Source organism: Mastigoproctus giganteus, chromosome 2 (assembly GCF_048544385.1).
Source record: "Mastigoproctus giganteus isolate SK-2022 chromosome 2, ASM4854438v1, whole genome shotgun sequence".
Classification (NCBI taxonomy): domain Eukaryota; kingdom Metazoa; phylum Arthropoda; class Arachnida; order Uropygi; family Thelyphonidae; genus Mastigoproctus; species Mastigoproctus giganteus.
Genome location: NC_143576.1, coordinates 130,322,800 through 130,335,806, shown reverse-complemented (window position 1 = coordinate 130,335,806; position 13,007 = coordinate 130,322,800). Strand labels below are relative to the sequence as shown.

General features: G+C 38.1%; 1 protein-coding gene across 2 annotated transcripts in view; it reads right to left on the bottom strand.

Annotated features, from left to right (window-relative positions):
• The window catches only part of Sec16 (endoplasmic reticulum export factor secretory 16), a 592,575-nt gene that overhangs the window by 51,092 nt on the left and 528,476 nt on the right, over positions 1-13,007 (bottom strand). For both annotated transcript variants that reach the window (XM_090389538.1, XM_090389539.1), the window contains exon 31: positions 11,171-11,254. In XM_090389538.1, the coding sequence (XP_090245664.1) occupies positions 11,171-11,254 (84 nt within the window). The remainder of the gene's footprint in view (positions 1-11,170; positions 11,255-13,007) is intronic.

Sequence of the window (13,007 nt, the reverse complement as noted above, 5' to 3'; positions counted from 1 at the left end):
ACTAATCCTTGTTCAGTATGTGTTATGCGCTTGTCATGGAAGATTTCGTCGTTTGCTTTTAATTTATATGCTTATAAATTGAATAAATTTATCAATTTATAAATTGATATGCTTACAAAAGTGATAAATCTACCGTTTTGCAGTGTAAAACAGACTTTTTCGAGTGTGTTAATGGAAGAAAGTGACTTTATTGTGGACAAGTTATAATCCGTACAAAAATATAGCTACGAATAACAAGGGAAATGTGAAAATATCAAAGAAGGTGATGACATTAGCGAATAAAATTGACTTATTGAACAAAATTTCTAATGGTGAAAGTGTTTCCTCAGTGGCAAAACATTATAAAATCAATGAGTGAATGGTACGATCAATCAAAAAATCGGAAGAAAAAATCAGCCATAGTGTCCGTGAAAATGCGCTAATTGCTTCAAAAATTTGCTCTGTAACTCGTGATGTTAAATTAGAAAAAAATATAAAAAGTTTTAAATCTGCGGACAGAAGACCGAACTCAAAATAAAATTCCGTTAAGTTCACTCATCATTCATAAAAAGGCAAACTCCTTTATCAACACTTTAGCGAAACTGGTGATAGCACTGGCGGGATAAGTTTTTAGCTAGCAAAGGCGCTGGTTTGAAAGATTTGTTTGAAATTTCTAATAAATATTACATTTAATATTAAATTGTTTCTTATTTTCATTTCGATGCCATATGCTTGCATTTCACTATGTACTGTCTGTCTATGTACATAGTCATATTATGAAGGTACATATAATACAAACAGACAAAATTTTAGACTAGTTTTTCTTATATATTTCATAGTTTGGAATGGAACCTCTTTATTACTACGGGATCCATAACTCAGTATTCGCGTTTTCAGTATTCGGGGCATTTCTCAGGAACATAACCCACACGAATAGCGGGGGTTTACTGTATTTCTTAGTTGGTATGAAAAGCCTAGTAGCCTCCAAGATTAAGTCACTGAAGGTTTTCCATTTAGAATTCATTATTATTATTTTTTTTTTATGTAAACCCCAAACACAAGAGGTATTAGAACCTATAGTATTTAGTACTGTGCTTGGGTTGGAGGTTGAGAAGATGAAAGAAGATATTTGTTGACATTGGACTTAAACTTCTGTAGACTGTAATTTTCAGGAAATACATATGAAGAAAGGTTGTTCCAGAAAACGGCAGTTGAATGAATAAACGAGGATGATGAAAAGTTGGTTCTGTGAGTTTGAAGTTGGACAGTACATGGATGTTGGCTGGTGGCGGCACGTGTCCGGACTGTTTTGAAAGAGAGAGCGGGAATTATAGAAGCCAATTCAGAAGAACAGTGCCCATGGAAGTATCTGTAGAAGAGGCATGCAGCAAAAACAGTACGTCTATGAGACAGTGAGTGGAGAGACTCTGTTAGAGATGAATCATTATTTAACCTAACTGCCCTCTTCTGAATGGAATCAAGAAGCCTGAGAGAGGTATTATTCCCACCACCCCAGATGTGGGAACAATATTCCATGGCTGGACGGATTTGCGATTTATACAGAGTGAGCAGCTGTTTGAAAGAAAAGTAACGCCGAGAGCGAAAGAGAAAACTAAGTTTCTTCGATGCAGAGGAAGCAATATTTGTAATGTGCTTGTGCCAAGAGAGATTAGAAGTCAGGGCAATCCCCAAAAGAGATATATCATTTTGCCTAGAAATTGGAGTGTCACTAAAGATAAACAGAGAAGCAGAAGAATCCTTTTTGCGAGATATAAGACAAGACTGAGTTTTAGAAGGGTTGAAATCAACTAAGTTGTCTTTGCCCCACTGGAGAATTGCCTGAAGATTGGCATTTAAGGAATTGGTAGCAGATATTCAAGAAGTTGAAGCTCATTGAGCAGGACAAGGTTTCTCAAAATGGAAAGTGGAATGCAATGTGCTATCATCGCAAAAACTATGGATAGGATTTCCAGTCAATGCAAGAAGGTCATTAGTATACAAGAGGAAAAGAGTGGGAGAAAGAACTGAACCTTGGGGGACACCGGCATTAGTGGAGAAGTAAGAAGACAGAGAGCCATCTACCATCGCGATCAGAGAGAAAACTGGATAACCAATTACTAAAAACAGTTGGCAAACCATAACATGGAAGCTTGTTTAGAAGACCTTTATGCCCAACACAATCGAAAGCCTTTGAGGTATCAAGAGCAACTACTTGTGTTTCACCTTACCTTTCCATTGAATTGGTCCATAAAAGGGTAACATAAGCCAGAATATCACCAGTGGATCGACACTGACGGAATCCATACTGGCGATCGTTGATCAGACTGAAGGTTTCTAAGAAGGTTAAGAGTTGGCGGTTAATTGATTTCTCCATTACTTTAGAAAGAGTAGAAGTAATTGCAATGGGATGATAATTGGATGGGAGGGACTTGTCACCCTTTTTAGGAATTGGCTGGATATGAGCAAATTTCCAAGCAGAAGGAAAAACACCTTTGGAATAAGAAAGTGAAAAAAAGGCGGCAAAGAATAGGAGTAAGTTCAGGAGCACAGAATTTGAAAACAAGTGGAGAAATATCATCGGGACCTGGAGCTTTCTTGGAATCAAGATTCATCAAAATCCTTCTGACATTCTTTTGACGGAATACCACAGGAGGCATTGAATGGAGCATGTTGGGAATAGTGGGAGGTGTTTTACGAAGATCATTAATACATGAGGCTTTGAATGGCTTGAGCATGCTCAATGCCGATGGAATTCTTCCTCTTGCTCAGAATAATCACCTGAGAGGGCATAAATTCAAATTGAGGAAGGACGGATGTCGGATAGATGTGCGGAAATTCGCCTTTAGCCAGCGGGCAGTTGGTTTGTGGAATAGACTTCCATCGCTTGTTGTTGAAGTTGATAGCCTAAACAAATTTAAGGCTCAGCTGGACAGGTATTTCGAACGAATTGAGGGGTGAAATGGGAGTAGTGGTTGTTTTTTTTTTTTTTTTTTGGCTGATGCTGAATAAGCTTGCTTTCTTGCATCATATGCCTCTACTAATGCTAATGCTAATGAGTTGGAAGAAAAATGAGATGTTAGCAGGTCAGCTTTATCCTTGGCTGAAGTGACAACAGAACCATCTGGTTTGGACAGAGGTGGGCAAAACTTGCGGCCAATAGCTTTGGCAAGAGACCAGTTAGTTAATTAGTTATTTGGTTTTTAGGAGCATTAGCAACTAAGGCCATATTGCTCCGGGATATGTGGTGGTCATTCCCTGACCTTTCACATCCTCCGTATTTGGTGGTGACGGGCTCGAACCCCGGTCTAATCAAGAAGCGTGTGCTACGCACTGCTGCTGCTGCTTCCCACCTGGCTACGGAGACACCTGGCAAGAGACCAGAATGCTTGGCTACCATTAGGGTAAGAAGCAAGTTTTCTACTCTTAGCCTATTCAAACTCTAGTTTGGACTGATTAATAACTGCTTTACAATTGTTGCAAGCTTTGGTGTAGGCAGAAAATGAAACCGGAGAATTAGAAACAAGCCAATTAGGATATGCAACATTCTTCCCTTGAACAGCCTTAGCACATTTATTGGAAAACCAAGGTTTATTTAAAGGACGAGATTTTAAAGTGGAGTGTGGGATAAAGGATTCCATTCCTTCAAGAATAATTTCATTGACACGATCTGAGCAAACGTTGACATCAGAAGTTTTGAAACAGTAATCCGACTATGGAAAAGAAGAAAAGAAATCTAGCAGGTCATCCCATTTTGCATTCTTGTAATGCCAAACAACATGAGGTGGGAATAGCCATGAGATAAAGGCTCCATTGGAGAAGAGACAATCACCAGTTGTGATTTGAAGTGCCTAAAGGACCTCGCTTCGACCGTGTACTTAGAAGGATTGTTTATGAGAAAGAGATCAAGCATGTTGGCTGTATGATTAGGATTGTCCGATATTCTTGTAGGTAAATGAACAATGAACAAATGCGAGGTCATTAGTAATTGCAAAAGCCTCAGCATCTCGACCAGCTGGGTCGGTGTGACTAGAAAACGAAAGCCAACTGGAGTTGTGAACATTAAAAACCAAGGAAAATTACCTCACTGTTAGGAAAGTTGAACTGGAGAAAGTTAAGTTGCAAAGAGAGGAAGTCAAAGAGCTCCAAGTGATTAGTGGAGTTGGGAGAACGGTATAGACAACAGATGAATTTTACCCAATGAGGTAGAGAGATTTTAAGCCAGAGAAGATCGAAAAGAGGAGATTCCAAATTACCAAGTCTCTGACTGGGAATATCAGAACGGACATATGCACAAGTATCACCTTTGAGGCGTAAGGAATCATACAGCGAATAATTTGGACATCTGAGATGAGCAGTAGTTGAATCAACCGATAACTGAGATTCTGTCATAAAAAATACATGGGGTTTGGCAGACTGCAAGTCGAAATGGACATCATTGAGATTAGAATTGAGACTACGTATATTTGTGAAATGAATTAGGAAGTGCTTGGGAGGTTTAGATCTTTTCGCAGATAAGCTAGCTCTATTAGTTTGACAATTCATGGTATATTCAATAGTAAGAAAAAGTGGGTGGGACATGCTGTATGAAGTAATGAAATTTTGGATATGGCGTACACATGGTAAGAATATACCCAGATCCTTGACATAACGTGGCCTCGACAATGCTCCCCGCATACACACTACTCGGACTCCCTCCAGTCACTATCTGGCAGAATAGAGGTAGCAAGATTATACTCTAGCTGATCCGGAAGCCTCCTAGAGAGTTACCAATAGGTTCGGTCCAGTGTAATAACAAGCGGCCGGCCTGCGAACACCGTTTTAGAGCTGTACCCTCGAAATGTAAGGAATATTGGATCTCGCCACGATGTTCATCATAACCTCAAAAGTCATCAATCATACTGCATGATGGAAGAGATAGGGAAGGGTTGACCGGAACTTAGCTCTAGAGACTAAACATGGATTCCACCACTTCAAGCCTCCAATAAGCAAAGTGGTGGTATTTCACCGGTTGATGAGAGTCATCTACCACCTAGTACTGCCTGGTAACATAGAGGGGCAGCATTCCTCCATGTGGTGTGGGCGCCACACCTCGACCCCTGGTTACGTTGGTTCACACCTGGGTGGTCACCCACCATGTACTTGTGCATGGAGGTTATACCCAGGATTTGGATGTCACAGACCGTCCGGACTTCGCCGAAATTGGGTCCACTTGACTTGAGTGTCACCCGAATATCAGTTACATCAGTGTTTTAGACTCCCAGGTAGCAAGTACAGCTTGTTTGGCCTATCTGAGAGAATGTCTGTGACAACTTCAAGGACCGAACTATTGGTAACATCATCAGCTGATTACCAATAGTTTCTTAACTACTGGTAACATCATCAGCTGATCCCACTGTATAGAATTTAAAAACTGTCTCAGACCACTATAGTCACCTTTATGAAAACAAACGCCCTTCACTTTACCATTGATGGCAGTTACAACTTTAAGTAAATCCCACACCAGTACACTGTGATCACTGTCATCTAGTTATCATGCATGAATGACCATTGCTGATAATCAGATCAAGGGTATTACTCCCTCTGGTTGCCCCTTGAACATGTTGCTCTAGTAAACAATCCTCCAATAAATCCACAAAAGTCTTGCTAATGACCAACCCACAAGTTCCAGTCAATATCTGAAAAGTCAAAACCCTCATTACAAGACATTCTGATTTACTGGCCCATTCTATTTCTCTGCACAACTATTCATTGTACTCATCAGAGTCATTAGGCCTATAACATACTCCAACTCTCTTTTTCCTTTTCCCAGTGTTTATGTCACACCAAACAGACTCAACATTGTACTGTCCACCCATGTCAACTGGATGCACTTCTTTAGATTTTGTGTTTCTTAACTAACAGCATAACCCCTCCTCCCTTCCTCTCCTGTATAGGGTAGGAAGGGAGGAGGGTGTGATGTTGTTAGTTAAGGTATTATGCTGTTTGTACATAAGTAGTTATGCTGTTTGTACTCCCCAAATTCCAATTCTGTACTGCTTATATCTGTGTGACACAATGTTTCTGATATCCCAACAATATCTGCCTTTGATGTCTTGATCAGCACTTCAAATTCATCAATTTTATTTACTATACTTCTAGCATTAGTGTACATGCAAGTATACATGCACTTAGTCTTAGTTACCCTAACACAGCCCATGTATTTACTTGTTCCATGATGCCTCCCAGCAGCTTGCTCTCTCGGCTGTTGCTCATTACAATAGAAGTAGTGGAAGAATCACTTTCGCCTCTGCCTGCGGCTACCGTTATATTTTCAGTCTGTGAATCCCCCCAATCTAGTAGTTTTCTGACACACCTAACACTGCCTCGATAGCATCAGCAAATATTCTTGCATCCTTTCTATTTAAGTGTATCCCATCCCTGTAGAAGCAGTCTCTCCTGTTAGCAAGCACAGACCATGCTGAAAAAAATTCTACTCTGTGAATCTTGCACAATTTCTCCAGGGCCGAACTGATCGACAAGGCTCTCATCATATACTTCCTCCTATCGTATCTGGGCAAAATTGCAGACACTTTTAAATTTAACTCTAACTCGCAATTTTTTTCAGCATTGACCTGTATTGTTAAGTAAATCTGCAGATCTTTTATTCTTAAGGTCATTAGTGCCAATGTGTACAATAAAATCACCTTTTTGTGCTCTTAAAAGATGATATCTGCCCTACAACGTCATCAACTTTTGCCCCTGGCTGACATACCCTGGTCCTGTTCCACCTATACTTTTTGCATAATATATTCCCCGTCTCCCTGACAATACAGACCAACAATAACTAGTTCCTGTGGGACTAGCGCATTCTGCCTTGGAGATTGCTGCTGTGTTGCCTGATGCACAGGAGTGAGCTTTGGCATTGAGTTGGGCAGCTAACAACTTGATTGGCCCCTCATATTAATTTCTTCGAGGGCATTTACCCTACACCTCACACTCATAGATGTCCATCAGAACGCTGAGTTGGCACCTAATTTCTTCACAGTTTCTGCACTTAGCACACACAAAGACATCCTCCTTGGCTAGATCATGTCCTGTTCTAGGCAGGTCTGCAAACATTTCACATTTCGCACATTGTTTTAGACTGTGATGCGTTGGAAAATCATCCCCTTTGGTTCTCCCACAAGCCACAGCACTCTGGCTCTTTTGCGAACACTGCTTTGCTGCTCTAGTCTGGGTCATGATTCCATTAAGTATAATTTAATTAACAATGAACTTTAATAAGAATAATAAATTTTACTGATTAATTAATACTATACTAATCTAACAGATTTCTGATACAATGCTACATATTTCATTATCTAGTTGTACGTTAAACCTTAAGCTATTTTATCTAAATTCAAAAATAAACCATGGAGCTTGGCTAGAACTATAAACCTACTTATAGAAAATAATTTAGTATAACAATTAAGTCAATAAAACAACTAAATATAAATGAAAATTTAGCATTCGCCAGAGCTGCAAAATTCTTGGTCAACGTGGCCAGTATCCATATCTTCTTCTCCAAAGGCCTCTAAGCCTTTTAAATTCTCTTTGAAAAAAGTCAATAAGGAAGAATTTATATCTGTATTTCATTTTCTTATTTCCATCTTGGTCATGATCAGTATGCAGGATGCTCCTCCCCACAGTTAAGACAGCCAGCTTTGAAGAGCAACAAGAAAATATTGCAAATGGGACGAATTCATTATTTTTAATTTTACCAGCAGAGATAAGGAGGTGATTATCCTACTGCACAAGGCAATGGTTAGATCACATCTTGAGTACTGCAAAAAAGGTCTGGAGGTCTCATTTTATGATGTGGTGCAATGATGGATGTGGGTGCAAGGATATTCTCACCATGAAAGACTTCAGTTCTGCAAAAATGCTGCATCTGGAGAATAAGCACCTATGAGGAAATCTGATTGCAGTGTTTAAGACTGAAAGGATTGAATTAGCTCAGTGCTGATGGAATCCTACCTCTTGCTCAGATTAGACATACACACATGAGGGGGCATAAATTCAAATTGAGGAAGATTAGTTGCAGAATCAAAATGCAGAAATTTTCCTTCAGCCAGTGGGTAGCTGATTATTAGTATTAGTAATGGCCACATGGTGCAAGGAAGCCTATGGCTTATGCGGCACCAGCCAAAAAAAAAAAAAAAAGGAAAAAAAAGAAATAAAATAATAATAATAAAATTAAATAACAAAAATATATAAAATAAAATAATAAGAATAAAAACAAATTAATAATAATAATAAGAAAATTTAAAAAAATAATAATAAAAAAAGGAAATGGACAACCTATGCATTTCCCTCCTCCCTTAGGTAATTATCCAGACTGTCATGTTGAATTTCCCCAGACTGTCAGCCTCTACCACCCATGTAGGTAACTTATTCCAGTAATTTATAACTCACTGGCTAAAATAAAACTTCCTGCAATTCAGTCTAAACAACTCCCACAGTAACTTGAAATTATGGCCCCCCCCCTAGTTCTAGAATCATTTATAACCGTGAAAATTTCTTCTTTATTCATTTTGCTTATGCCTCTCAGAGCATTAAACACCTTAATCAAGTCTTCCTCTAAGGTGCCTAGTTTCCAAGCTCCGCCAACCCACATATTCGAAGTCTTTCCTCATATTTGACGCACTTTTGCCGATCTCACTCTCTTTGGACCCTTTCAAACCGTGAACACAGTATTCTAAGTGTGGTCTAACAATAGCCTTATATAATGGGATTATGACGTCCTTATCTCTACTAGCAATTGTTCGATAAATCATCAATAGGACACCATGGGTCCTCCCCATGGTGTCCTATCCATGTCTACAACCAGTCTACAGTGCTCGGTTGGGTGGAAGATAGAGAGAAACCAGTGTAAAGGTAATTACAATCGCGATGCGTACCGCAACTGATTCAAGGAGTGTTTGCAGCTGAATATTCCTGGATGGAAGTTTAGAGTCCATAAAATGGCAGCGTCTCCATGAACGGTTGTTGTGGTTTTACGATCTTGCCTATATATATTGTAGTGAATGAAATACTTATGTGTGGAATTAGGTATGTTTCTTGTAAACAGACATTTGCAGGATTGTAGATGGAAATGAGACCTTTGATATCGTTAAGGTTACTTCAAATGCCGCCACAACAATTCCACTGAAGAAGTGTATGCATTATTTGGACTTAGTAACTGATTCAGAAGATTTATGATCAGCTGCCTGTTTGAACTGATCTGTTTTGATTTTTTCCTTTCTAGGGAAGCTTGGTTGACCATCGCTGTCCATATCATCAGTTGCACAAAGTTCCAGGACTGGTTTATCTTCTTGCTCTTTTTCATCGATTTCCATAGTATCAATTTTTTTCTGTTTTTTATCTAAATAGGTGTATTTATTGCTTGGTCAGCTTTTGGTTTTGTTTGTAAGAGCAGAGTACATGCCCAGTCTGCTATTGAGATGTTAGGGGGGGGGACCGAGATGTCAGTTTGTGATGCAGTTACTTTTGTTTTCTGTACTGACATTGCATATAATCTTACTGTTGGGAGTAATGGTATATCTGCTTTTTGGCTTCTTGGTATGTGAACTTGTGTTCAGTTTTATAATTTTGAACTTGCTTTTCTCTCTCCCATATACTGCAGTCTCTGAAATAGGCAGGGTGGTCTCCTTTGCAGTTTGGGCAGCGAGGAGACTGTGTATGGCACAAATAGCTTGTCCTTTGTATACTGTTTGGGAATGGCTATACTTTTGACATTTGAATCATTTCACTGGATTGGGGATGTATGGCTTTACCTGGCAATTCAGGTATCCTGCTTTGACCGATGTTGGTAGAGTAGGAATGTTGAAAGTAAGTATGATAGTACATGTTGATATCGGTTTCCATCCTTTTTAATAAGGATTCTTTTGGCAAGTATGACATTGTGGTTTTGTAACTCTTGTACAATGTCTTCTTCAGAGCTGTTTAGGAGGTCCCATTCCACAATAACCCCTTTCGATGTATTTAAAGTGGCATGTGGAGTGACTTTGATGGGAATCCCGCCAAAAGTTGTGCTTTTAAGAAGCTCAGAATGTTGGTGATTCATCATTTCTATTAGTAGGTCACCTGATTTCAAGCAGCAAACCATTTCCAGTGGACCAGCTATATGTTCTAGACACCTTTGTATTACAAAGGGAGAAAGTTTACTAACAGGCTGATCTGACAAGGAATGCAAAATTAGAAAGGGTCAGAGATGTGTTTGATCTGGACCACATCTTTCTTTTGTCTCTTGGCAGTAGATAGATTAAGATCATCTTGCTGCTAATTATGATCGAAGTTGAAACCAGTTGAAACCTGGTTTATCAAGTCCATTGTTGCTCCTTTTAGCCCTGAAAGGATTGTTTTTCCTTTCAGGTTTCCGGCTCTGCCACAGGGAGGCAGGACAGTTAGTTTGTTAGTGATAAAATTAATAAATATAGTAAGAAAAGGAAGGTGATTTTCCTTCTTGGGTTCTTACTTAGAACCTTACGTACAGAACCACTTACAATGAACTGAGGATGAGAAATGTTGCTAGAAATGAAACAGAATGAAATCACTTGGAAAGATCACTCTATACTTCGCTTAAGAAAAATCGCTTGGCACTCTGGGCCAATTGACAGTATTCACACACCCTGTATTGGTATGGGTATAACTTGCTACTTTACATGTAAATAAGATTGAATTACTGAACTTCTGAAAATGCATGCGTATTTTAGAATATACAAGTTTAATTGGTTATTTACTGAACAAATATATGAGTACACATGGAGAAGCTATTTTATATTTTCTTCTCCAAACTCAGCTACTAGAAATAAGATTCTATGTTTATTTGCATCAATTAATATGCATAAGTTAGAGCTATGCATATCTGGAAGAACTATATAATCTTTAAATCATTAAGCAATTATACAGATTTCTTATGATCAGTAAATGTATATCAATCTTCTGGAAACATACCTATGTAAGAATTTTAAAGGAGAATATCATAACAATAAATTAACAAACAATTCGTCAATGCTCTGTGAATGGTATCTTATTAAATTGTGAAATTGTAAGAATTTTAGTCATTCTAAGTTGACTCTTAATAAATTATGATATTGGGAAATGTGTGGGAGGGTATGACGGAATACTTTTATAATGCAAATTATTATTAATAAGGAAAACCATCCATTACCTTTGACTTTTGGTCTTTGAAATATATTACGACTACTAGTAGGAGATGTGGCATTTTGGGGTGGCATATCCATACTAGATTTTGCTATAAATGGCATGGTAAAATCATTAAGTTGCATTAATTATTATGAATCTAAAGTAATTTAGATAGAATAAATTACTTTATCATACTATTTTAATTTATAATAATAGCAGAATAGTAATAGACTATACATTATTTAAAATATTTCGGGTCAAATAAAATTAGTTAACAAATTAGAAAAACAATTCCTTTTCTTGCTACTTAAAAGTTTAAAACAAGAGATCCTATTTGAAGTTTGCCTCACTGAGCTTCATATCTTTGATGATTATACAATTATTTGAGGATCCAAACTTTCTGGTATCTGAGACTGTTACAGATGACTCCATAAGAAACTGTCTTCTGAAGTTAGATTTGTCTGTTACAATGAGCAACATTGGTAACTAAACTATTTTAAACGTTAGTCTAGCAGCTGTAAGAATGAACTGTCAGTCCTTTGTTTTATGATTGGTCTCAATCTTGCAAGGATTGGCACACCTTTCAACAAAGACCTCTTAGTATAGGTGCTAAACTACTGAAAGCATTATTTTACCAAAAAAAAAAAAAAAATAGCAATGGATGAAGGAATATGACAAAGAATCATATTGCAACATCTGGATATGACTGTGATTTCATTAAGATAGTGTGAAAATTAAAGCTAGCTGAAACTGATTTAAGTTTCTTATTCAACACTGATGCACAAACTTTATCCTGTTTTAATTAATCAAGGTAAAAAAAAAAAAAACAACTGAAATGTTGTTCACTGATGAAAAATTATACTTCACATGTTACATTATTTTGTAGCATGCAAAGCATTATTTTGTTCACATGTACAATGGCTGTAAGTCAGGGATTCTTAACTCAGGATTGGCTTTGTCACTTATCATCTATTTTTTTTTTTTTTTTATGTGAACCCCAAACACGAGAGGTATTAGAACCTATAGTACTTAGTACCGTGCTTGGGTTGGAGGTTGAGAAGACGAAAGAAGATATTTGTTGACATTGGACTTGAACTTCTGTAGATTGTAATTTTCAGGAAATATGTATGAAGGAAGGTTGTTCCAGAAAACGGCAGTTGAATGAATAAATGAGGAAGATGAAAAGTTGGTTCTGTGGGTTTGAAGTTGAACAGTAAATGGATGTTGGCTGGTGGCGGCACGTGTTCGGACTGTTTTGAAAGAGAGAGCGGGAATTATAGAAGCCAATTCAGAAGAACAGTGCCCATGGAAATATCTGTAGAAGAGGCATGCAGCAGAAACAGTACGTCTATGAGAAAGCGAGTGGAGAGACTCTGTTAAAGATGAATCATTAATTAACCTAACTGCCCTCTTCTGAATGGAATCAAGAAGCCTGAGAGAGGTTTTGGGGGCACCACCCCAAATGTGGGAACAATATTCCATGGCAGGGCGGATTTGCGATTTATACAGAGTGAGCAGCTGTTTGGAAGAAAAGTAACGCCGAGAGCGAAAGAGAAAACCAAGTTTTTTAGATGCAGAGGAAGCAATATTTGTAATGTGCTTGTGCCAAGAGAGATTAGAAGTCAGGGTAATTCCCAAAAGAGATATATCCTTTTGCCTAGAAATTGGAGTGTCACTAAAGATAAGCATAGGAGCAGAAGAATCCTTTTTGCGAGATATAAGACAAGACTGAGTTTTAGAAGGATTGAAATCAACTAAGTTGTCTTTGCCCCACTGGAGAATTACCTGAAGATCGGCATTTAAGGAATTGGTAGCAGATTTTCGAGAAGTTGAAGCTGATTGAGCAGGGCAAGGTTTCTCAA